This window comes from Catharus ustulatus, chromosome 15, assembly GCF_009819885.2.
Source record: "Catharus ustulatus isolate bCatUst1 chromosome 15, bCatUst1.pri.v2, whole genome shotgun sequence".
Classification (NCBI taxonomy): Eukaryota; Metazoa; Chordata; class Aves; order Passeriformes; family Turdidae; genus Catharus; species Catharus ustulatus.
This window is the reverse complement of record NC_046235.1, coordinates 17,466,643-17,491,993: the sequence shown is the minus strand read 5'-3', so window position 1 is coordinate 17,491,993 and position 25,351 is coordinate 17,466,643. Positions and strand designations below refer to the sequence as shown.

Genomic DNA, 25,351 nt, shown 5'->3' with positions numbered 1-25,351 from the left:
TTTGAAACTTCCCAACTTTTGCTGCTTTATGTTGAAGATTAATAAATTAGGAGCCCTTTTTTCTTCTTTTTTTTAAACAGAACATTTTTCTATCAAGCTATTTCAGAGATTATTATGTGATAAAGGCAGTTTTGATGCTTGTGTGAGTGAGGGAGCTGTGTGGATGCTGCTCAGATGGGAACATTTTAAATGTATTTTTCTCCTGCTCATCCTCAGCTTTTCCACAGGTCTGAAAGTGGCCCCAGTTCTGCTGCTCTGGGCTTTGAGATGCCTTTGTTCAGAGCTGTGGAATCAGCACTTCCTGGGCATGGTTTGCTCATTAGAGCACAGTAATTAGTGAATTTGTCATGGACTTGCATCCAGCCATTCTTATGAACCCTTTTAAGTGCTGCAGTTAGATCAGCAGGTTTGGATGTTGGGGTTTGATTTCCCCAACGCTTTCAGGAGCTCCTTTACCTGAGCCAAATAATCACACCTGCCCTGAAAATCCATAGGAGAGCTGGGCTCTTGTTTTGAGGTGGCTGAAATAACAAACTTTTTAATAATGCATTCTCACTACCAGCCAATTTGAAAAACCTTTTGATTTGAAACTATTTTCCCTTGCAGAAAGGGGAGCAGGAATGAGAAGAGTCTCTAAGGATGGAGAGTTCTGCCTGAACTCAGAACTTTCCTTGCAGAAGCATCCTCACACATTTAATCTGTTATTACATCAATTATACCTTCAATAATGGGGAAAAGCAGGAAAAGTGCCTCTGTCCTGACCAAGGACTCTGCTCTTGCTTTGCAGTGGGTCCCACAGGAGAAATGAGATCTGTGAGCACCTTTTGAGAAAACACAAGCACAGCCCATGGCCAAGCCCTGCCTCAGCTCTTGCAGGACATGTCACAGCTGAGAGCACTGCCAACATCATCACTGTGCTGCCATTTCTGAGCCTGCCCCCAGTTGTGGAGAATTAAATGGGTTTTCAATCAAATTCTGTGATGCTGCCTTTGAAAGGAGTTATTTAAGGGCCACTGGAAACACTGAGCAAGCATCACTCAGGCCATTAATAGAGCTAAAGCCTGGTGTGCTCAGGGACTTCTGAAAGGGATCAGATTAATTTGCTAAAGGTGGAAAGGCTCTGGCTGCTTTAATCTCCCTTCATTTCTGCAATTTAAATGAAGAGGGCAGTTTGCTGTGCCTCCTCCAAGCTCCCTCCAGCTCAGAAGTTGTTCTGTGCTTGGCATTGCTGCGTGGAGCGAGCCTTGATTAAATTCCTGATTTGGGGGGGTTTAAATGCTTAGGGTTGGATTTACTGGTGCCCAGAAAAGCTGTGGCTGCCCCTGGATCCCTGGCAGTGCCCAAGGATGGGGTTTGGAACAAGCTGGGACAGTGGCAGTGTCCTTGCTCAGGGCAGGGGTGGCACTGGGTGTCCCTCAAGGTCCCTTCCAGCCCAAACCATTCTCTGATTACATCAATAATCCTTGAACAGGGCTATTTTTTCCCCAAGTACATCCACAGGGGGATAAAAAGGCCTTGAAAGGATGGAGTTTTAAGGCTGTTTTGTTCATGTGCTCCCATTTGCAGGATTTGGGTTTTTTTTTTCTCCTGGATGTACAAGACATCCAGGTATTTATACAAGTTACAACAAAGGCTTGCACGTTTTTCATTTTAGCTTAGATTGCTTTTTAATTACCTGAGCAATCCACTGATGTCCTTATCTGTTATTACATGTCTCTAACTCGGGGATAAATGTGGATTTCTTAACCAAATGTGTACTTGAAGGTTGGAATTCCTTATGGCCAAGAGGTTGCTCATGTGTTCTACACTAAATTCCAGCTGTTGAGCTTTATCCAGCTGGAGTTTCCTGGGGGAAACAGAGAGAAGTTGAGTTTCAGAATTGAATGTGAAATATTAGCTTTGCTATTAAAAGCTACCCTGTAAAATAGGGCTAAATAAAGCAACAAGAATTGTTCTGAGAAATCCAATTTCTTAGATGAAATCTGTAAATGTTTGTGTGACTTTCGCTTTCGTTTTTCTTTAAACCAAGGAATTGCCTTTCAGTTTTCCTCAGGCACATGAGGAAGGTAATATGGAAGTGTAAAATTAAATCATTAAGGTAATGTATGTTTGGGATGTGTGTCAGGTAAGATTCCTATTTTCAGCTTACACTGAGCTCTTAATTAACTGATGAGCTTAAGCAGCTGAGATACAGTAATAGTGCATTTAGTTAATTGGCTCATGTGAAACTTTATCCCTGCCAATAACTGTGGCACTGGAATAAATTCAAGACATGGTGTTAGATCCTTTAACAAAGCTAATTTAATCACTGGTCATTGTAAAAACAGCCACCAACTTGGAGGGGTTTTTTTTTTGGTTTTTCCCTCCTGGAATTTGGGACTGCTGTGCTGGCAGCAGTGACATGGCAAGCGTGGCATGTCCAGCCAAAAAAATCCTTGGGAGCGTGGGGTTTGCCATCTGTCCTGAGCATTACACCTTGAATTGCCCAGATTTTAGGGTTTAATGCAGCAGAGCCAAATGAAGGCTGTGCTGAGGTGGGGTCTGAACACTCTGCTGGCTCCTGAGCAGCAGGAAAACCTGAGAAAGATGGAGAGGGAATTTCACAGGAGTGACAGGATAAGGAAAACGGGTCCACACTGATGGAGAGGAGGTTCAGATGGGATGTTGGGAAGGAATTCAAGAAGCTGTGCCTGCTCCATCCCTGGAAATGTCCAAGGTTGGGGCTTGGAGCCACCTGGGATAGTGGGAACTGTCCTTGCCTGTGGTAAAACATGAGTTTCAAGATCCCTTTGAACCCAAACCATCCAATGACTTTATGAGTTCTGGGTTTGCTGGTAATGAAATAAATCCCCTGAAAATTTTGCCAGTGTTAAACATAGCCTAGGTGTCCAACAGATGGTTCTGTGTCACTTGCCCAGCTCAGAATTCGGGGTGGCCTCGTGTGACAGAGGCCAGCACTGGCCACACCACTGCCATGGCTCAGGCCAGCAGCAAAGCCAGGCTTTGTTTAAAACCCTGCTGAGCCAAACCCCGCTTTGGCCTTGCTCAGAGCACTCAGAACTCTGCTGTCAATGTGTGGGGAAGCACTTGGGGTAGGGGATTTTTGCTGCTGCTCCTTTTTCCCTGGAGATGTCCTTGGCACTCAGGGATTGTGCCAAGGTGATCTTTGGGCACAGGTTGGACTTGGTGATCTTGGAGGGCTTTCCCAACCTCATTTATTGTGTGATGTCAGCCCCCAGTGAACTTTAAATCACTTTTTTTAGCAGCTGCTTGTTATGCAGAGGTCAGAGGGAGAGCATTGTCAAGGAGGAAGGGAATTTGTGAGCCTGAGCTGCTCATTTGCAGCTGGAGCTGGATGTTTTCTGGTGCTAGATGCAGGCTGCACATGAGCCTGGAGCAGTGGGCAGTGCCCCACCAGCCCAGCTTGTCCAGTCAGGAATTCACCCTTTGCACTTTTATCTGATGTGTCTAAAGTTTCCCTGTGAACTGAGACACAAAAGGCTTTCAGTGCTTCAAAAGTGAAGTTGCTGAGTTGCATTCTTCCTCATGCTGAGATACAGAAAGCACCATGGTGGTTTATTTTTTTTTCCCTGGCAGATAAGCTCTGTGCAGCATTCCCCCAGCTCTGTGCTGCTCTTGTTCTGTGTTTTGGGCTGCCCTGGTGCCAAGCCCTGGGCTGCAGTTGAGTTGGAGCTTAAACCACACGCTGCAGAAGTCACAACAAACGTGTGCTCTGTGAGCCCATCTCAAACAGAACATTTTTCACTCTGCTGACAGCTCCCCTAATGGGTCTTGTCACAGCTTTTAGAAGAGGCTGTGCACCGTGGATGGTGCAGATTGAGGGACTTGGAGAGCTGGCAATGGGGAAATCTTTATCCTGTGCTGTACCCAGCTGAAAGCATTCATCTGCCAGAGATAGGAGCACTTTAAATCCCAGTGTAAACAGTGCTGACAGGTAATTGTGTTGATAACGTCTGTCCCCCGGAGCTGTGAACTTCCCTGCCAGGCTGAGCGGGGTTTTACAGCTCCTGCTGCCTGGCCAAGCTGAGTTTGGGGTTCCTGGGGCAATAAATGGGCATCCCCTGGGCTGTGCCCTGCTGGCAGCACCTGGGAGCTCCAGACGACCACCTGGGAATTTTATTTCTGTAGTTTCCAGAGGTTGTTTATTTTATCTTATTTAAGAAGTTTGTTCTTTGCTGTGGTCTGTTCAGCAGGTCAGTCCCAGGCACACTGCCTGCCTTTAGGGCAGCATTATTTTTTAATATTATAAACATTATTTACAATTATCTCCCAATACCTATCACTTATATTGTACAGTCTGGTTCTACCCTAAACCAATCTAAAAGTGCCAACATCACCCAAAAGATGGATGCGGGAAGAAGGAGAAAGAAGGACAGAACACACCCAAATTCCTCCATCTTGACCCCAGACCCTTATTCTAAAAAATTTTAAAATCTACTTTTTAACCTTGTGATTAACTTATACTCTACTTATTTTTTGTGACTTGTAACTCTTCATGCAAAGGTGGTAAAAAATCAAAGGCACAGGGTTTTGGGCTCTGTGCCAAGGTCTCTGAGCCAGAGGGATGTCCTGGGTTCCCACACCACCCCTGCCTCACCCCTGCTCACCCCATGGCCAAGGCACTGAGGATGTGCTGGCCCCACAAAGGTTTTCCCTCCCTGAGACATTTTTCTGTGTCCAGAGGAGCTGTTGTATCATGAGCTTAATCAGGATTGATTGAGAATCCTCTGCTCGTGCTTCAGGTGGGCAGGCAGGACTGAGGAGAACCCACAGAGCTTTTGGAAATAATAATAATAGAAATAAAAAAGGGTTTGGGTTGGTTCAAAATCATCTTGTTCAGGGCAGGGACACCTTCCACTGTCCCAGGTGCTCCCAGGGATCCAGGGGCAGCCACAGCTCCTCTGTGCAGAGCATCCCCACCCTCCCAGGGAAGGATTTATTCCTAATATCCAGCCTAAATTCCCCCCTTGCCAGCAGGCTCTGGGCTGGGATTGCAGCCACAGAGTGCCCTGAGCTGGCTGCAGTCCCTGTGTTGTTCAGGGCTGTGGGTGCAGAGCAGGTCCTGCCTGTGCTGGGATGAGCTGGGATCTCTGCAATGCCACCCAGGAGCAGATTTCAAAAAGCTGGAGCTTTTATTTCTTGCTGCAACACCTCTGCTTCCTTTCAGAGGTGATGAGTGATGAGCTGCCTGGAAATCTCCTGATTTTTCTACAATTTCTGCTGCAAACACAGTGTCTGGCTGGTAATTGGAGTCAGTGTTTGTCATTCTCACACCCTGGCTGGACTCAGGGAGCTCCAAAGTGCAGGCAGAGGCAGGAGGGATGAGTTGTGCATGGAGAACTTGTCCAGAGTTGCCTGGAATTTCCAGAGGAACTCCCATCTTACTCTCTGCAGCCTCTTCTGGGCAATTATTTTGGTAAGAATTGAGGAGGAGCAGGGGAGGATTCCCTGCCCAGCACTGTGTGCCAGGCTCAGAGCACTGGGGTGGCACCACTGATTTATTGTCCCCCTGTCCCCAGAGGCAGCACATCCATCCTTCAGCACCAGCCTGGCTTGCAGTGCTTCTTCCCCTCTCCATCTCATTTTATTTTGTTTATTTTTTTCATTCTTCACCTCCTTCCAGATGGGAAAAAGGGGAAATCACTCAGGATTTTGTTTTCTTGTGTTCAAATGTCTCTGCTGGGTTTGCTGCTCTGAAAAGCTTCAGTTTTTTTGTTATTTGGCTCAAAATTAATACTTTTGCATACAGTTTTATAATTTTGCTTTGCACTTTCATAATTTGGCTTTGAGTCTGCAGCCTGGTGTTTTAGTACACAACTATTTCAAGATATGACTTGAATTTCTACCTGGGAAGTAGTGTTAATTTTACCCTTATAAAAAACACAAAGCTTGACTTAGTTTCTAGCATTATCTTTCTGTCTATCTGTATTTATTTGGAAATTTGGCTCCCTAGAAATGTTAATTCATTTCCTTGTTAGGAAAGCCTAACTGTCCTAATATTTCACTTTATGTTTTCACTAATATTTCAAGTCTTTGCCACTGTCCAGTGCCACTTCTGTTCCAAAATCCTCTTCTTTCCTTGGAAAAATGTAACCACCTCAAGAAAAAAATTGCTGAAAATTAGCAATAATAGATAAAATTCTGCCATTCTCCTGTTGTTGGGTACGTTTAATATCATTTAAATTGTGTAAGTCTGTGTTGCTTAATGTAATTCAAATTGTCTGCTGCTCAAATGCAGTGAATTTTCCCTTCCTCCCTCCCTGTTTTTCTGGGTTTTTGCACTTTTCCTTTGTCCTGGCTCTTCCAAGCATAATTCAGGATTACACTGGAGAACGAGGCAAAGAAAATGTTTAGGATGAATTGATACCAAATTACAAGGTACCTTATGAGGAAATTGGAGCAAAATGGGTTTAAAATGGGACTCATTTGATTAAGTAGAGAAGTGCCTGGTGATTGTGGGGAGGGGAGCCCTTGGGACTATTACTAAAAGAAACTTTCTGGGTAGTAAACTGTTATTTGCATTTCATTTATGAGAGAAAAAGACTTTGTTAGCAGCTGAGCCTCAACAGGGAAGCAATCTGGTAAAGAAAATAGTTTTGATCATTGGCTCAATTTGTAAAACATTTACAAAATCAGCTTCTCCTGGCTGGCTCTGAGTCATTGCTGGGGTTTCTGCAGCTGTTTCTTGGTGGCCATCCCTTCTCCTGCTGGAGCTGGGAGTGTTTGCAGCCTCAAACCAGGCAGGACCTGGCTCTTCTCCTCCCTGCCAGCTCTGGCTCTGTGCTCTTCCCTTCTCATTTCATCATTTCTGGCCTTTTCCTATGGACAGAATCTCAAATCCCAGCTTTTCCACCGACAGCAGCTCCTGAGCATCATTCCCAGATATTTTATCTTGGGCATTCCTTCTTTCCTCACAGCTCACTCCAAACCTTCTTCATCTCTTGGATATTTTCTTAATCAAGACAAAAATTTAAAAAAAAAGGGAAATATTATAGATCTTGCCAGATTCTCCTATTAGAACATCTCAGCATTTTGGTCTTTGCCTGTGTCTGCTCTCCTCTGGAGCTCCAGTCTGGGGTGTCCCTCCCTGGTGCTTTGTGGTTGTTTGTCCATCCTCCCACAGGAGGTTTGTCCCTCCAGGATGCAGCTGCTGAGAAATCCCTGCAGATCAGCAACCTCAGGTGGAGCTTGTCCAACCCAGGTGGCTCCTTCTGGATTTTCTGGGTGGGTTCTGTGTGCCTGGAAACTTCTCCATCACCAGCCTGGGCCAGTTTCCCTTTTTACAAAAGCATTTTTACTAATGCTGCAAGCAGCAACATATGCTTGTGTTTGCAAGGGAGAGGAAGAAATTCACTGTGGAGCACTTGCAGGGATGGAGCAGCCAAATTTGAGTCCTAATTTCATTTTTGGAAATAGGTGGAAGATGTTTGAAGGATGGGGTGGGAAAACTCACATAAGGGAGATGACAGCAGAGGTGTTTCCACAAATAATTAAGAAATATTAGAATAATTTGAGCTCAGCTGCTTCAGGGCTGTTTCAGGTGTGGGGTTTCATGCAGGGTTACCTGGCAGGTCAGAAGATCCAGAAATCCTTCAGAAATCCCAGGGCTCTGAGCTCTCCTGGCTCAGCTTTGCCATTTTGCTTTGACTCAAACCCCTCTGAGGCTGAAATATTCCCAGTTTGGTGCTGGAGTGCTGTAATTCACAGGGGTATAAATCAGGAATTATGGATTGTGTAGCTGGATATTGGCTTTTAATACAAGAATCTTGTGGTAGCAGCTGCTCCTGCTCATCTGGTGCCCCTCAGAAGAGGCACCAGTGATATCCACAGTGATATCCACAGTGATAGCAGCACAACAAACACACCAGCTGCTGCAGAGAACTTCCACAGAGACATTTCTTGATGTTCTGTTGAGAAACTGATTTAAATATCTGGGTTTATCTGCATAAACTCTCTCAAAAGGAGCAGAGATAACCTTCCAGATTCATTGCTTTGATGGGAAGCTGCAGGGAGGGGGAATAAATTCACAATTCAGGTTCTGAAACACTCTGCAAGGATTGGAGAAACACATTTTTCCTTTTACAAATGAGGATTTGCAGTCTGGCAGGAGTTGAGTGGGGCAGGCTGTCTGAGGATGCCAGGGTGGCACTGATGTTGATAAATCCTCCAGGAGCAGCTGCTGTGGGGCACTTTGAGACATCAGACAGAACCAAAAACAACTCCAAGGGTTTGTTTGTGTCCAGCCTTGGATCCATCACCACCTTTTCAAGCAGGCACTGGAGCTGCCCAGGCAGGTTTGGATCCATCCCTGGAGGTGCCCAAGGAATTCTGGAGGTGGCAGAGCTCTGGGGACAGCTTGGGCTCATGGGCTGGCAGGGCTTTTCCACCCTAAATCCTGTGGATTTTTCTTTGGGATGCACAGCTGTTGGAACAACACCAGCCTCATGTATTTTGGAGTGTCACTACTGCTGTTTCACTTTTTGCAAAGCAGACTGGCACTGCTGTCCATATTGTAAATAAATAAATAAATCCCTCAATAAAAATATCAACCCTGGCCTGTGCTGAGTGGTGTCTTGGAGAATTGCTTCCTAGAGAACGTGCCTTCTTGGCATTTAGAGAACAATTCCTGCTCTTGAGCAGGGTATTAATAATTTCTGACTCGTGTTGGAGTGATGTAAGATGAAAAATTAATGTGGATGCTGCTTCTCTTCTGGATCCTGCAAGCTGGTGCTGCCTCTGATGGATGGTCTTAAGTGAAGTCAAGGTTTCCTTTTGAGCTCTAGTTTCCTTCCAAAGTGAGGAGTAGAAAACTGACACTGTAAATACTTTTAAGTGGTTCAGACTGTTGATGTTTGTTTTTTATCAGCCTTGTTAACAGAAAAGGGAAAGTCCTTTGATGTGGTCCAAAAGTTTGGTCGTAGAAATTTGTGTGTTTTGCTTTAGTGACTAAAACATGGGCTGGAAAGAGAAATATTTAGGCCTTTTCACACATTATTTTTTTACATGGCATAAGTTTCTCTCATCCTTTCTGCCCCATCCACAGAGCTAAATAATGAATATTTCTTCAGGAAGGCAGAAAACTTTTTGGGGATCCTTGAAGCACTTCTAATAAATGATAAACACATCAAAGATCTTTTTAAATATTGGCTTGTGCTGAAGCCAAGTTGTGTTTAAAGGCTCAGTGCTGGGGTGGATGGCTTGTTAGAGTGGATTTGGCTTTTGGGCCAGTTGGAGAGTCACTTTAATCCACCACCCTTCCTTCCTGCTTGGGAAAAAAAAATAATTTATCATCCCTGCTGTGTGTGGGATCTCCAGGGAGGAGTTATTGGAGGCTGGGAGGGTCTGAGCCTCTGCTGGAGTGAGGGTAAATCAATTTTCAATAAATCTGGGTGCTGTGTGGGGCAGAGTGAATGGGCTGCTGGGTTTGCAGTGGGAAGTGCCTTTAACCTGCTTCCATAATTGATGTTTGGGGACAAGGAGGGGGCCCTGTGGGACAAACCAGCATCCATTGAGTGCATGTGCAAACAGATGGGAGCTAAAGTGGAATGGAAAAAATAATAATAAAAAAAAAAAAAAGATACCCACTGACCCACATTTCTTGCAGTGTCCTGTCTGGCTGAAAATTTCATGCTCTGGCTGCTAAGCTTTACCAAGGAAACAATTCCTTGTTGTAATGTTTTCCCACTGATGTTTTTAGAATTTTGGAATGTCCAGGGTTGAATGCATAACCCCATTGCTTGAGGCTGCCCCAGCATCGTGCTGAGCTGAGCCTTGGACTGGGACAGGCTGGGCTGTGCCAGGAAATGTGGTGTTTGGTAAACACTGGGGCTTGCTGCTCTGCAGCCTGCTCAGAGAAATGCCAGCAGCCCCATGGAATCAATCCCCTGGGAACAAAAAGCAATGAATGTTCTGTGGGCACTTGGGAGGATTCAGGAGTTCCTTGTGGTTGGGTTCTGGGTGCATGGGGGCCATGCAGCTGTCATTTATAATGAGGTTCTGGCTTTGTTTGTGTGCAAATGCATCCTGCAGAGGGCTGGGGGATGGAGCAGCTCTGCTGGGAGAGCTGGGCTTGTTCAGGAGAGGAGAAGCTTTGGGGTGACACAGTTGGCTCAGTGCTGGAGGAGCTGCAGATGGAGAGAGAGGATTTCTAGGAATGGAGGGACAGGACACAGGGAATGGCCTCAAATTGATAGGGAATAGCTTTAGATGGGATATTGGGAGGAAATTCTTGGCTCATGACCCCATCCCTGGCCAGGCTGGATGGGGTTGGGACAGTGGAGGGTGGGGAACAGGATGATCTTTCCAACCCAAATCATTCTCCCATGTTTTTTAATGCAAAAAAAAAACAAAAAACAAACAACTCATTCCTCTGCTTGGTTGGCTGTCACCTCACTAGCAGGAATCCTTTCCAAACTCCTCCATGAATGCACCTGAGGTTCACAAAGATGTCATCCTGAGTTACCAAAGGAAAACTCCCGTGGGGTTTTGGTCTCCTGAAAACCTGTGTGAACTTGGGATCTCCTACTGCAACCAACACCAGGCACTGATGGAAGGGAGCAGAGAGTTTTAATGTGTGAGCTTTTATAGCTGTGTGATAACCTCACAAAAATAGCTGTATTAAAGGGAAACTGATGGGTTTGTGTTTATTGAGAAGGAGGAAAATGTTCTTTATACCTTGATGGGTTCCTGGATTTCCAGGGGAAATCAGGAGGATGCACTGCACAGAAGCAAAGTCAAGTCCTAATTAAAAGCAGCAAATGACAATTACATGGCCCACACCCATACCAGCTCCCTTCTCCTGAGCCCTTGGTGCTTGGGAAAATGCAGGACACTCTGGTTTTCACCACACAATCCATAATTCTCTCCACAAACAAAAATCTGAACCACGAGCATTGTGTGAACAAAAAAGACCAGGACTGCAAACCCAGCCCTGCAAATCCTCAGCACAGAAATCACTTTTGTGGGTGTTGTTGTGATGAATTCCCTTTTCCCTTTGTCCCCCACAGTGGCTCTGGGTCGTAACCAACCCCTGAAGAAAGAGAAACCCAAATGGAAGAGCGATTACCCCATGACGGACGGGCAGCTGCGCAGTAAGAGGGATGAGTTCTGGGACACAGCCCCGGCCTTCGAGGGCAGGAAGGAAATTTGGGATGCCCTCAAAGCTGCTGCCCACGCCTTCGAGAGCAACGACCACGAACTGGCACAAGCAATCATTGATGGTGCAAACATAACCCTGCCCCATGGTAGGTGCAGCTCACGAGGATGGGGCCTCTCCAGAGGGGAGCAGGGTAAAATATTGGTACAGTGATTTCACAATTATATTTTACTACAATTTTGGTTAAAATCTGAAGTGTGGCTTATAATCAGGTGTGGCTTATATATGGACAAAGAACAAAAAGTTGCTGTTCTAGTTTGGAGGACAGGTGTCTGCTGAGAAATGCAGGAGCTTCTCTTTGAAATGGAGAATGTAAACCCCCTCCCTCCAAATTATTATCATTTTGAAATGAAGGGGCTCTCAGGCAAAGATATGGGAATTAGGAATAACAGTTCTTTACTAGGGAAATTAAAATAGAAATACAGCACTACAAAGAACAAACCCCAAACCCTGACACAGTCAGAGTACAACCTGACACCCGTCAGGCAGGGTGTTGGCAGCAGTCCCATCCCATGGTGGCTGCATCCTCCTGCAGTGACAGATGTGGCTCAGCTGGAGCAGTGCTCCTGTACAAGGTGCAGTTTCCCTCCGGAGCTCCAGTGGGGATGTGGAGCAATCCGGTTTTCCTCTGGAGTGCAGTGGAGAAAGGGGCTCCCTTAGTGTCCCAAAACCTCTGTTTTTATCTTGGTAAGAAATGTTGGGCTCTTCCCCCTGGCTGGAGCAACTCCCAATGGGATGCAGTAATTTTATCAGTGCCACAGTGGGACTCAATGGCCATGAGCAGAAAATGACTGGCTGCAGGAAGGATGGGTTGTGAAAAGATAAAGAACAATGCCCTGCCTGGTTTATAAACCATGGCCATGAACAGGAGATATCCCATGAGATAAAGAACACTGCCCCAGCTGGTTTATAAACCATGGCCATGAACAGGAGATATCCCATGAGATAAAGAACAATGCCCTGCCTGGTTTCAATGGATGCCCATTAGCAGAATATCTCCCACAGAGATCAGGATCACTGCCCCACCCTCAGCAGATGGTGACAGAACAGACACCTTTGATCACATCCTGTACTGGAACCCAAGACAGTTGCCGACACCCGGACGTGCGGCTTATAATCGTGAATTTACTGTAATTAAAATATTTTACCCCAATATTTTAAAATATTTTACCCCAAAAATCAATGGATGGAATGGTTTAAAATATCTGGGTTTCTGTGTGGATGTGCCACTGTTCAGAATTTCCAGGCAAAATGCTGTTAATATATGGAGGGACCAAGGAAATCTCTTTTTTTTTGTAGCTCCTGCAGCTGGGATGGGTGAGCTGGGAATCCTCAGTTTGAGTCTGGTCTTTTGGGATTTTCTGTGATTTCTTGGACACCTGGATGCTCCAAGGCACGATTTTCATCATTTTTTTTCCCCAGCTTCTCTTCATAAGGAAGTTGATTGTTTTTCCCTCCTGATTTTATGGGTTACTTTGGCACTTGAACTGTTGGGGTTTTTTAAACTTTTTCTTCTGAAGAGTCTGAAAAAAATTCCCAAAAATTTGGGGTTGGCAATCTGCTGTTAGATCCTGGGTGAGATAAACTGCAAGCTTTTATTTTGGGTACTTTCCTTTTTGTTTTGTTATTCTGAATCCTGCTGGGTGGGATTTTTTTTTTTCTTCACTCCACAAGTCTGAAATTAATAATTTCCTTATATTCCTAACAGAAATAAAGTGAGAGGGGACTGGCAAGAAGTTACTGATCATTTTAAGTCACCATCCAGATAAATGGAAATAATTAGTAACTCAGAAACTGCCTTGCTGTATTGTTTTTAGTTGCTAAAATATAAATTATAGATGCCAGGAAAAATCACATCTATAAAAAATAGATGTGAACTCTTCAATTTGTTTTTCCAGCAGTTTGCTTCAGTCCTGCCTGCTGCTGGCAGGTTAGAATCTGCTTTTTAAGGCCCACATGCAGAATATTCAGAAATAATTCAGAAATCAAAGCTGTGTCAGAGGCTCTGCTGCCCTGGCTTGGGGCTGAATTCCAAACAGAATATTTAGAATTTTTGTGCAGGATGATGTGCAGTTTACAGAGGACTTTTTCTACCCACAAAACTGCATTATTTATTTTTATTTTTTATATTTATTTTTATAATTTTTTATATTTTTTATATTTATTTTTTATATTTATTTTTATATTTATTTTTATATTTATTTTTTATATTTATTTTTATTCATCTTTCTGCTGGTGACACTTTTGCACTTTCCCACTCCAGAGTAAGCTGCTGCTTCTAGAAATCCAAATATTCCTGAGTGCCATGGCTGAAGAGATTCTGAATTAAATCCTTTCACTGAGGGGATGCAAACTGAGCTTTTTCCAGGCAGGAAGAACAAATAAACTCTCCTTGCTCTGGGTGACACCAACAACCTCTGGGGTTTTGTTTGCAAAAAGCTTTTGGGGTAAAAATTTGGAAAGAAAAGAGAAAATCCAGGATGTGACCCTGTGGATATTCCCTGAGATTTCCTCATGAGTGTGGCAGGGCAGCACTGGCACTTCTGAAATTCATATTTTATTTTATTTTATTTTATTTTATTTTATTTTATTTTATTTTATTTTATTTTATTTTATTTTATTTTATTTTATTTTTAGTCTGGTGCTTATTACCTGACCAGGCTCTGTCTTCTGTAGAAAAATGAGGATGAAAATGAAGCCTCAGGCTGGACAGCAGCAGGAATTTCTCCATGGGAAGGGTGCTCAGGAATTTGGGATTTGGATCCCCTGGATGTGGCACTGAGTGCTCTGTGGGAATTAAATATTTTCCTTAAAAACCCCCAACATTTGTTGGATAAATTCCTTGAAGTCTATGAAAAAATAAAGATTTTTCACTAATTTTTTTTTTCCTCTGCAAAATGATGCAATACCATGGGCTGGGATGTTTCCTTTTATTTATTTGCTGTGTGTACAACAATGTGTTTTTTTTAAAAAAACCAACAAAAATCAAACCCTGCATCCACATTTGAGTGTCCCTGAGTTCCAGCCATGGGTTCCTGAGGAAATGAAACCTTGCAGGAAGTGGAGGAGTGAGAAAAGGGAGCTGGGGATGAGTGAGGACTGACAGAGAAAAATTCTGCACACAGAAATTCAGGCTTAGCTGATGCTGCAAAAATAAAATTGCTTTTTTATTCCAAAATCCTACAGGAAAGGAAAAAAAAAAATCTCTTTTCAGCCAGATCTGTCATTTCTCTGGTGTGAGGAAGACTCTCACCAGTGTAATTTTTTTTAATGGATGCCTTTTGCTGCCTTCTGCTGTTAAAAATAGCAAGTAAGAAGTATTAAATAAATAAATAAAGAAGCTTGTGGGCTGGGCTTAGCACTCCTCATCTATCTTGGGTGACTCTGTGGGATGGATTTAAAAATAGAAATAACGTTATCACCAATTTATACTTTCATTTTTCCCCCCTCCTCCTGCCTTAAAGCAGCACATCCTCCATATTTTATTAATGAACCCATTTTAATTTGGTGGAGAAGAGTTTTCCACACTTCCCAGCTACCAAACAGGAAATCTTGTGAGTGTGGAGAATTTTATAATTATGTTAATGTTGAGCTGAACTTGGCCTGCAAATTAATATTAATTCCAGTCTGGCTGGGGTTAAGTGGAGTTTTGAAATTCCAGCATGTGCTGCAGCAGAATTCCCAAGATATTGGGGTTTAACATCTCAGAAATTCCATATTTGCAGCCCTTGCATTGTTTTGCTAAAATATAAATTTGAGATGGCAGAAAAAACTTCATTTATACATTTATGCAAGTTGGAATAATAATAGGTGATAATAATAATTTTAATAATAATTAATTATAATAATAATAATTTTAATAAAATGCCCTCTTCACCCTTAAAGCATCAGCTTTGGGCTGTGGATGTTTTTAGGCAATAAATTGCAGGATGGACACTTCAGAGCTCTCAGGATATTTGGGTTTAGCTGCTTTCATGCTGCTTGTGTGATAAAAGAGTTTTCCTGCTGAGTTTTCAGCTTTTCCAGGAGCAGCTCTGGCTCTTTGTTTGCTGTGTGAGATCCCAAAACCAGGGCTGGGAATATTTCCCTGGAATTGTGGGGAGAAGTGAAGGACCTCACTGAATTATTCCCACTCTGAATAGAGCATTTGCTTCTCCTCTGGGTGAAATATTAATTAGAAAAGCATTAAAAAATCCTAAATAACAACAGCAAAAACCCCTCAAAGCCAGGAGCAGAATGTGGGGAAGGCATGGCACATTTCCCACAAATTCCAGCAAAACTCTAATTAAATCCCACACAATCCCAGAATTATTTAGGTTGGAGAAGATTTCCAAGGTGAGCAGTCCCAGCAGAGCACTGAGTGATCTCTCAATCCCAGATTTATCAATACCAATTAAATCAATATTGCCTTCACACAAAAAGGAAAATTGCACAATTCCACCTCTGGAGCTGCCTGATTTCCAGGAAAAACACAAAATTCTGGGGTCTGTTCCCTGGGCACCTCCAGGTGTGGCTGTTTGTAACACTCAGCACTTGTAGTCAGTATAAAAATTACTCTTTGCTGTGTTGAAAATTTATATTTGATGAGAATCTCCATTTACTGAACGCATGAAAATCTGCATTTCTTGAGCCCATGAAAATCTGTATTTACTGAGCCCATCAAAATCTGCATTTATTGAATCCATCAAAATCTGCATTTTTTGAGCCCATCAAAATCTGCATTTTTTAAGCCCATCAAAATCTACATTTCTTGAAAATCTGCATTTATTGAACTCATGAAAATCTGCATTTGTTGAGCCCATCAAAATCTGCATTTATTGAATCCATGAAAATTTGCATTTTTTGCGCCCATTAAAATCTGCATTTCTTGAGCCCATGAAGATCTGTATTTATTGAATCCATTTATTAGTCCATCAAAATCTGCATTTCTTGAGTCCATGAAAATTTCCATTTACTGAACCCATGAAAATCTGCATTTTTTGAACCTATGAAAATCTGCATTTATTGAACCCATCAAAATCTGCATTTATTGAATCCATCAAAATCTCCATTTATTAGTCCATCAAAATTTCCATTTCTTGAGCCCATCAAAATCTGCATTTCTTGAGCCCCTGTATTTTTATTTGATGTTCAAACCTGACCTGTCAATGTGTGCTCACAGCCCAGCAAGCCAAGCATTAGCATTGAGATTTGCACAGTAATTCAGAAATATGCTATCAAACGTGGCAGCTTTTGAGCCCTGACCATTCCAGGGATGAAAATCCAGCAGCTCTGTCCTTCTCAGTGCTTTTTGTGTGCTGCCAATATTGGAATTGCATTTTGTATTGATGGGTTTGTCATGGGGTGCATCTGTACAGTGAATTTTGCTGTAATTTCAGTTTTATCCCCTGTGAACTGCTGCCCTTAAAGCCACCATGTCCTTGTGGTTTTTTCTTCCTCTTGGCCCTGAAAATTGCTGGGAATTAAAGCTGCAGGAATTCCTTGCTTGTCTGAAGAGGCTTTTTAATTATCACTAAAAATCCTGTTTGTGATGGATTACATTCTCCACAAAACATTGTTGGGCAATGAGTTTTTTCTGTGAGGATGCCAAAAACTCACTCAGGTTTCTCTCATGCCCCTTTAAAAGGGGACTAAATGATATTTTGGTGACTGTGGCTGTCTAATTTTAGATTCCAGCAGAGTTATGAAAGCTTTGGGAGGTCTGGCTATCAAAGCCTGTCTGTCAGTGTGAGCAGCAGCAGCACTGAGAGGAAAATGCAGGCTCTGAAAGTTGAGGAAACTCTAAAATCTGGAGTGAACAGCATAAAATTTACAGCTGGGCCTCCTGGTTTGTTGCTTTGAGGCTTTTTGTTGGTTTTTTTTTACTAAACTCAGCACAGGAGACAGCAGTTATTAGTTCAAGGGAAGGTTTTTCTGGTTTGTTTTTACTTCAGTTAAAAAAAAAAAAAGCCCAAAAGGCAGGGACTAAAACCCAAACTGCTGCTGTCTTGTGAGGAAGCAGCCAGGCTGCTGCTGGCACTGTGTGCATTAGCTGAGTGCTTTTATTTGGCTTTTTCTTCTCCACATCCATGGCTATTTTTAAGGGTTCTTGACGTCAGGTCTCCTCTGTAGGCTGCAATGGGGAGTGAATCCATGGAGCATTTTATAAAATCCTGCTTGAATCCCCTCCTGGGACCCAGGGATCCTCTGGGATGGGTTTGCCCAGTTCTGCTGCCTGGCAAAAGCTCAGTTTGGGCTCCAGGGGTGGCACCAAATGGCACTGCTGGGGTGCTGTGCTGCCCTGGGCTCTGCCAGGCACCCCAAAACCCATTCCTGAGAGTGGGGGAGCTGAACTCATCCCAAAACCCATTCCTGAGAGTGGGGGAGCTGAACTCATCCCAAAACCCATTCCTGAGAGTGGGGGAGCTGAGCCCATCCTAAAATCCATTTCCCTGGAGCAGGGGAGCCCAGCTCACCCCAAAATCCATTCCTGAGAGTGGGGGAGCTGAACTCATCCCAAAATCCATTCCTGAGAGTGGGGGAGCCCAGCTCACTCCAAAATCCTTTTCTGAAATCAAGTAGGGGAGCCCAGCCCCAAAATCAATTTCTGAGAGTTGGGGAGCTGAGCTCATCCCAAAATCCATTTGTGAAATCGAGTTGGGGAGTCCATCTCATCCCAAAATCCATATTCCAGAGTGGGAGAGCCCAGCTCACCCCAAAACTCATTTCCTGGAGTTGGGGAGCTTAGCTCATCCAAAATCCATTTCTGACAGTGGGGGAGCTGAATTCATCCTAAAATCCATTTCCCTGGAGCAGGGGAACCCAGCTCAACCCAAAATCCATTTCTGAGAGCTGGGGGAGCTGAACTCAGCCCAAAATCCATTTCTGAAATCAAGTAGGGGAGCCCAGCTCATCCCAAAATCCATTTCTGAGAGTGGGAGAACCCAGCTTATCCCAAAATCCATTTTCCAGAGTGGAGGTGCTGAACTCATCCCAAAATCCATTTCTGAAATTGAGAAGGGAAGCCCAGCTCACCCCAAAATCCATTTCTGAGAGTGGGGCAGCTGAACTCATCCCAAAATCCATTTCTGAAATCCACATTTCAGAGTGGGGGAGCCCAGCTCACCCCCAAATCCCTTTTTCAGATTTGCTTTGTTGTTGTCTCCCCAAATTCCTACTAAACTTGAGAAAGAATCCCTTTCCCCACCAGCCTCCTCCAGTGAAGATGCTGCTCTCCATCATTTCTGCTGTGATTAATATTTTTTAAATAGATCACAGCATCCTTTCTGAGGGATGCTGAATTTCTCAAAGTTTTCTCCAAGTGGAAGGAAAATGAATCAAATCTCAGGATGTGGCTGGCTGGAATATTTATATGTCTAAGTGCAGGTTAGAAACTCTCAACCCTTCCAATAAAATCCCCACTTATGGCTCCATCCCACTGTTGTTTTCCTTAAATATCTTGAACTTCTGCTCTTGTGTTTTGAAAGGTATTTTGAGGAGCTTTGTCAACAGAATTGTTTGGACTCTTCTCAAGTCCCTTCCCCTGTAGCTCTTGCCTCTGTTTCCTGTCTTTGGTTTCAGTTTGACTTTTCTCTGCAATTCTTTTCAGAAATGCTGTTTCAGAGCTTTTTTTAACCATTAATGTGTGACCAGAAAATTGCAGTTAATTCCTCTAATGGAAAAAAAAAAAAAAAAAACCAAAAAAAAAACCCCAAAGCAACGAACCCAAACTGGCCACGAGACGCTCAAAACAAACCCAGATTTGTGACAGAAAAAATCTGAAATTCCTCATGTAGGGAGCTGCTTGTTGCTGTGGGTGTTGCAGATGCTGCAGACAGGTTTGTGTCTGCTTTAGGTGAATAATGGTGTGTGGTATCTGATAGTGGTCAGGCCATGATTTGTACTTTATTAAATATTCCCCAGGACTGGACATTTGCTCCATTCCTTGCTGCTCACACTGAGCTGAGGATCAGCTTCATCTGCCTTGCTGTCTGCTTGGGAAATGAGAAAAAGAAATATGAAGTGTTTAAAAATGAGTGGGAAATTGGAGTTTAAAATGAAGATTTTGAACCCCCCCTGCAGATTCCAGTGGGAGCCCTCTGAGCCTTCCTGGGGATCTCCAGGGGTAGCTCTGCCCTTTCTGCAGTAGTGTTTTGCAGTAAATTTGGTTTTCTGGGGGGATTGGTGTCCTCAGGTTGGAAAATTAGGAGCTCAGCCAGCCCTTGGGTGTTTCTGGCTCCTCATTGTGGCCAAAACATTTGGCATCTTCTGTTGCTTTGCTTTCAGGAATTTAAATAAAAATAAAAATGGCAACTTTTCTCCAAAACCAAGGCAAAGTAGTTGTTATGGCCAGAAGTGTCTGAGCTCCAGAAACTTCTCCCTTTAACCTTTTAGGGCTGAGGAAATGCTGCCTGAGGAACAGAGGGCAGCACTCCTGAGGGATTTCAGTATTTTTAAATATCCCACAGCCTCCTTCAATAAATACTCAGGCTGAGAGCTTTGAGTCATTCACTGGGTGTGTTGCAGACAGCTTGACCTCTGGAAAAATCCTAATTTCTAAAAATTTTCTTGCACCTAGAGCTGCTTTTTGCTGACTGAGAAAGTTATCAGTGAGAAAAAAGCTTTTCTTTTTTTTGTGTGAGCCCAGCCCAGACTGAGCAATGTTTGGTTTGCAGCTTTATTGCAAAGAAAACCTGCAGCAAAATGAACTCTGGGTTTCCATCCTTGTCTTGGCTCCTTAAAACAGGACCAGTGAAACCTCTGAGGTGCTTTTAATAATTCCTGAGTGATCAGGGAAGGTTTTTACAGAAGGTCACAGCTACAGCGTTGAATTTTTCACCTTTCTGGGCTCTCCCCATCCGTGCAGCCTCAGGGCATGAGGCAGCACCAACATTCAATCCTCCACCTTTAAAATTATTGATTTTATCATTTTCCCCTCTTTTTTTTTTTATTTTAAACAAGAGCACTCTGAAGGAGCAGCACCATAAATAAAATAAAGCAAATAAAGCAGCACTGCTGCCTCAGATCCTGTGTGACCTCCTTTCATCCCCTCCACCCCAGAGCCTTGGGGTGTAATTTTATTTTTGGGGGTCTTGTCAGGCTGCCTGACCTCCCTGGAGCTTTTCACATTTTTGCTGGTGAGGCTGAGAATGCCAAGGAGTGATTGCAGGCTCCTTGGAAGGGCAGCACAGGGATGCAGGGAGTTGGGATGAGGCAGAACAGGAGTGCAGGGAAAAGCTGGCTGGGGAATTTTTGGGTGCTCAGTCTGCTCCTGCTTTACCTGGAGCTTCACCAACCCCAAATTCCCACTTGGAGCTCTGATGGAACTCTCTGGAATCTCATTTTGAGCAGGCAGGGGGTTGGTGGAGCCTGAACTCCCTGTCTGGAGTGCACAGGAGCAGCAGCAGCTCTGGTTGAACATCCCAACAAGGTCTGGGCAGGCTGTGCCTCTTCTCTGCAATTCCCTGGGATGAGTTTGGAGCCAGGGAACAGGGACAGGAGAGGGAACAGGGACAGGAGAGGGAACAGGGACAGGAGAGGGAGCAGCCTCAGGGTGGACACAGCAGGAATTTCCCCATGGAAGTGCCCAGGGAGGTTTGGATCCCCATCCCTGGAGTGCCCAAGGAATTCCTGGAGCTCACTTTGCATTCCAGGGACAAAATCTGTCCCTGCCTGTGGCTGGCAAGGAGAAGGAAATCTCTGTCAGGCAGAGATTTCCCTTTGAACCATGTGAGTTCTGGGATGTGGGTGCTGAGTGCCAGGTGTTCTCTCTGGGTTTATGGGAACAGCAGCCTGACAAAATCAATGGTAACCAAGGCAGTGACAACTTCTGCAAATGTGAGCTCAGCCTCACCCTGGGCTGGTGACCTGGGGACTTGAAACTCTGCCAGGAGGGAAGCAATGCAGCCTCAGGTGATGATAATGTTCTTTTTTTTTTTCCTCCTCCAAAACCCTCCAGCCCCTTGAAGAAGCCAGATAATGCAGACCAGCAAATGTAAATGAAGAGGGTACACAGAGAAGCTTTTACCAACCATTTTATTTTTAAATTTTTATCTAAGAAGCTTGTCTAGACAGGCATCTATTTTCATGACATGCAAAGCAGAGTAGTAGATGAATACTTCATTAGTAAAATGACTTGTCATCTTTGAACCCTGATGGAATATCTCTTGGAAGCTGTTCCTTCCCTGCAATGTTAGATCCAAGTTTTACAGGGAAGTGGAAGTGGCACTACATATGGTGTTGTTAACATGACAACTGCCGAGCATTAATGCATAATTACTTTATTTATCAAAGCCAGGGATGGGAAGGCAAGGAGCTGCACAGACTGGAGGGATCTGAGCTCTGTTTTAGGGGAGGATTAGGAGGTTTGGGAAGTTCCTGCTGTGGAATTTGGAGCTTTGCCTGGTCTCCCCTTTCCCCATCAGGTGGGAGAGGTGGGGTGAGAGATCCCAGCTCCTCTGGAATCCCCCAGTTCCAGGATTGCCACTGCTGCTGTTGGCATTAATGTGGATTTTTGGGAGGAATTTGGAGTGATCCATCCCTGTTCCCTCTGATCATGCACCCCTGGGAGCTGGGGCTCCAATCTGAACAAATGTAGCTAGTGCAGAAATTGCTCCATTTCAGAAGCTGTGTTAATTACCTCTCACCTTCAGCCCAGTTAATTAGTGCTGATGAATGGAGTGATGCTGTGATGGAGAGGATCAGCAAGCCCAGCACATGTGCTGCAGGCTTTTCCCAAAATTTGGGCTGGAAGAGACCTCCAAACTCATCATGGGCAGGGACCTTCCACCATCCCAGCTTTTCCTGGGGCAGCCCCAGCTGCTCTGGACACCCTGTCCCTCAGGAACCTGAGCTGTGCTGGGTTTGAGGCACCTGAGGGATCTTTGCTTGGATTCTCCAGCTGGGATTTGCTCTTTAGAAGTATTATTTTGGTATTACAGCATGAGGAAAAAGTTCTTTCTGTGCAGAGTGGCAGAGCTGCCCAGGGAGGTTGGGGACATCCCAAAGCCACCTGGACGTGTCCCTGTGTCACCTGCCCCAGGTGACCCTGCCTGGGTGATGTCCAGAGGTCCCTTCCAGCCCCAACCATTCTGTGACTGCAGGAAAAGCAGCTGGGTGGGATCCTGGGGGTTGGGAAGGGTGGCAGAGTCCCCTTATTTCCCCTCTTTTCATTTCAATTCCTTTGTGTCTCGTTCCAGTTGCCCCAAGTGGGACTGAGCTGCTCCTGGAGCTCCTGGGAGCTCCTGCTGCTCTGGGAGTTGTTCTCCAGCATGGATTGCAGCCAGACCAATAATGTTCCCTTAATGGAAGAGCTGTTTTTTCTGTGGATTTGAAATGAGAATTATTAAATGCTCAATTATCTGCACACCCCGTTGTGTAAGGAGCTGACAAAGGGAGGGTGGGGATGAGAGCAGATTGATTCAAACTCAGCATCCAACCTGCACCTCTGTCCAGCAGCTTTCAAATCATCAAAATTCAGTGTGGAAGAAGGACAGGAGGGGATTTAGATGAGTGGTTTATCAGCCTGAATTCTTGTAGCTGCTTTATTGCACTGCCTCACTGAGCATCCCCCAATTCCCCTCTGGAAAAGGGGAGAGCCAGGGGGGCACAGCAGCTCCCAGGAATGAGCTGAGCACTTTCTGGTGGGATTAAATCAGGAAAAGCTTTTTGGTGTGAGCTCCTCCCAGTTTGGGCTGTCTGGGGGTGAGTGGAACAAAGCTCTGCTGTTTGCTCTTGTCCCATTCCCACCCTCCTGACATCAGCACAGCAAAAATAAAAATTAAAAAAGGGATTTTTTTCCTTATAAACCCTGGATTTCCCAGCCCAGACCTGGAATCAACAGCTAATAAAGATGAAGAGTTAATTCAGCTTTGCTGCCTCATCTTTGCTCTGCTGTAAGACCCAGAGACTCTTTTGTTTTCTTACTGAATTTCATTAATGATTTATATTGGGTCCAAATCAATGCTCCACAGGTGAAAACTCTGCTGTTCCCAATTTATTCAGCTTGGCTTTGGAATGGAGGTTTTCAGGCAGGAAAAGAACTGAGGCAGGTGTGTTACACACAGACAGTCTGAGTCTCACTGCACTGCTGCACTTTGGGTTGTGTTGTCTTCATTTCTCTTTCTGCAGCAAATCTGTCTGGGCAAAAATCAAATAAAAAACGGAAATCTGCTCAGTTGTTAAGTTTGGGTTATTTCTGAGCAATGCTCCTCAAAATTTGCTCCTAAAATGTAAAGTACAAAGCTCTTTATGAGCAGAAAATGAGAATTTTCCTGAAGAGAATGGTGTGCAGCTTCAGGAAATGCCAAAATTCCATTTTAAATGCATTAAAACTTTGTGTGTTTTCAGGTGAGTGGGACCATATTTTCCTGCCTTAATAACTCCTGCAAAAGTTGATTTCCTGTCATTGAGAGCTCTTAAATTGTTGGATCAGTAACTCTGGGGTGGAAGCAGAATTTTTAATATTTTCCCTTTCCAAAATCCTCATTATCTTCAGAAAACAAAGTTTTGTGTGGCTGGCAAAGCAATTCATCTCAAAATGTTCCTTCTGCCTGGTGATCACATCTGCTGATTTTTCCCTCAGAAATTCTCAAGCTGTTTCATACCTGGATAACAACCAACAAGAAGCTTTGCCTTCCAGAATTCTTCCTTCCCCAAGGCTGAAATATTCAAATTATCCCATCTGCTGTTGTTTTTTTTTTATTTTTTATTTTTGCATTGTAACTTCTTGTCTGCCACCCTTGCTTCCTGCTGCTCTCCTCCCAGAATCTGCCCCTTCCAGGGTTTTTTTTTTTATTTTTAATTTTATTTTTGGATGTTCCAGCAGGGAAAACTCAAATTTTCATTTTGGCGTCTGCTTTGGGGATGGGAAATCAGGGGAGTCAGGCTCAGTTGGGATGTGGGATGCTGGAAGGAACAGAAAAACCTAAAAAAATTGTTTTTTCTCTCTTGTTTTCCACTTTCTCATAAAAATTTGATATTTTTTTTTAGTGCCCCTTCCAGTTAAAAATGATCCAAGGTGCAGGAAGGATCAGAAATGGGATTTGCAGTGAGGACAGCAAAGATGGGAAGAGTTTTTTAATTGGGATTTTTAATTCCCTGGGATTTTTAGTTAGAACAGCAAAGTTGGGAAGAGCTTTTTAATTTTAAATATTTTTTTTAATTTAAAATAACTAGTAAGAGTTTTTAAACTGTGATTTTCAGTTAGAACAGCAGTGTTAGGAATTACTCAGTTTTTAGTTGGGATGTTTGATTCCCTGGGATTTTCAGTTAGAAAAGCAGAGTTGGGAAGAGTTTTTTAATTTTAAATTTTATTTTATTTTATTTTATTTTGTTGACAAGTGCTTCCCACTACTGGGTCTTTTCCTATTTATTTTTATTTTTTTAGCTGCTGTTTGAGAGGATTTGTTTCAATTTTGCTTATCTGATGATGATGAAGGAATCCAGTGTTTATAGCTTTGACCTCCCTGTTAGTTCAGCTGGGCAACCAAATAAATGATGAAGGAATTCCTCAGCCTGTTATTTAACAATAATTAAAAATTAAAATTAAAAATTAAAATTGAAAATTAAAATTAAAAATTAAAATGAACTCCTGGAGGTGCTCTTCTAAAGCTGATGCATTCTTTTTAAGAGAAATGAAGAAATTTTAGCTGCTGAGGTTTGGATTTTGTTTTGAGCAGCAAACTTGTCTGGAATTTAGTCCTGTGACATTTAGCAAATAGATGAGGAGTGAAATGAATGTTGTAAAACAAAACTGAAGAGTGGGAGCTTCAGTAAATGAACCAAAAAGGGTTTGGGTCCAACACAGCTTTGATAAAACTTGGTTTGCTCTGAAATTCATTAATGGTAAAACACTGTAATGAGCTATGTAATTATATCATTTATTTCATTTTTTTGTTCTGTTCTCTCATAAATCTCAGGGCACAGATGCCTCAGTGCAAACAGAAATTTAAAACATTGATCTTTTGATTGATTTCCTCTGTGTGTTTTCACAAATACAAATTATCCTTTAAAAAAGAGGATTTCTAACCAAAAGATTCCCAGCAGAAGATGCTGCTGTTACACTGGTGACACCCAGTTATTATTTTATATTGTGGAAATTTTGCTGATCAAACAGCAAAGTTTAAGACAACTCAGTGTCAACATGAAAAAAAAAAATCCAAATTTAAAAAAAAAATTCACCCTTCTCTTAAATTG

At 43.5% G+C, this 25,351-nt stretch overlaps 1 protein-coding gene across 1 annotated transcript in view; it reads left to right on the top strand.

The window, feature by feature from the left end:
* The window catches only part of UBTD2 (ubiquitin domain containing 2), a 39,441-nt gene that overhangs the window by 11,176 nt on the left and 2,914 nt on the right, over positions 1-25,351 (top strand). Inside the window, exon 2 of the mRNA XM_033073218.1 lies at positions 11,028-11,264. Coding sequence (XP_032929109.1) covers positions 11,028-11,264 — 237 coding nt within the window. The remainder of the gene's footprint in view (positions 1-11,027; positions 11,265-25,351) is intronic.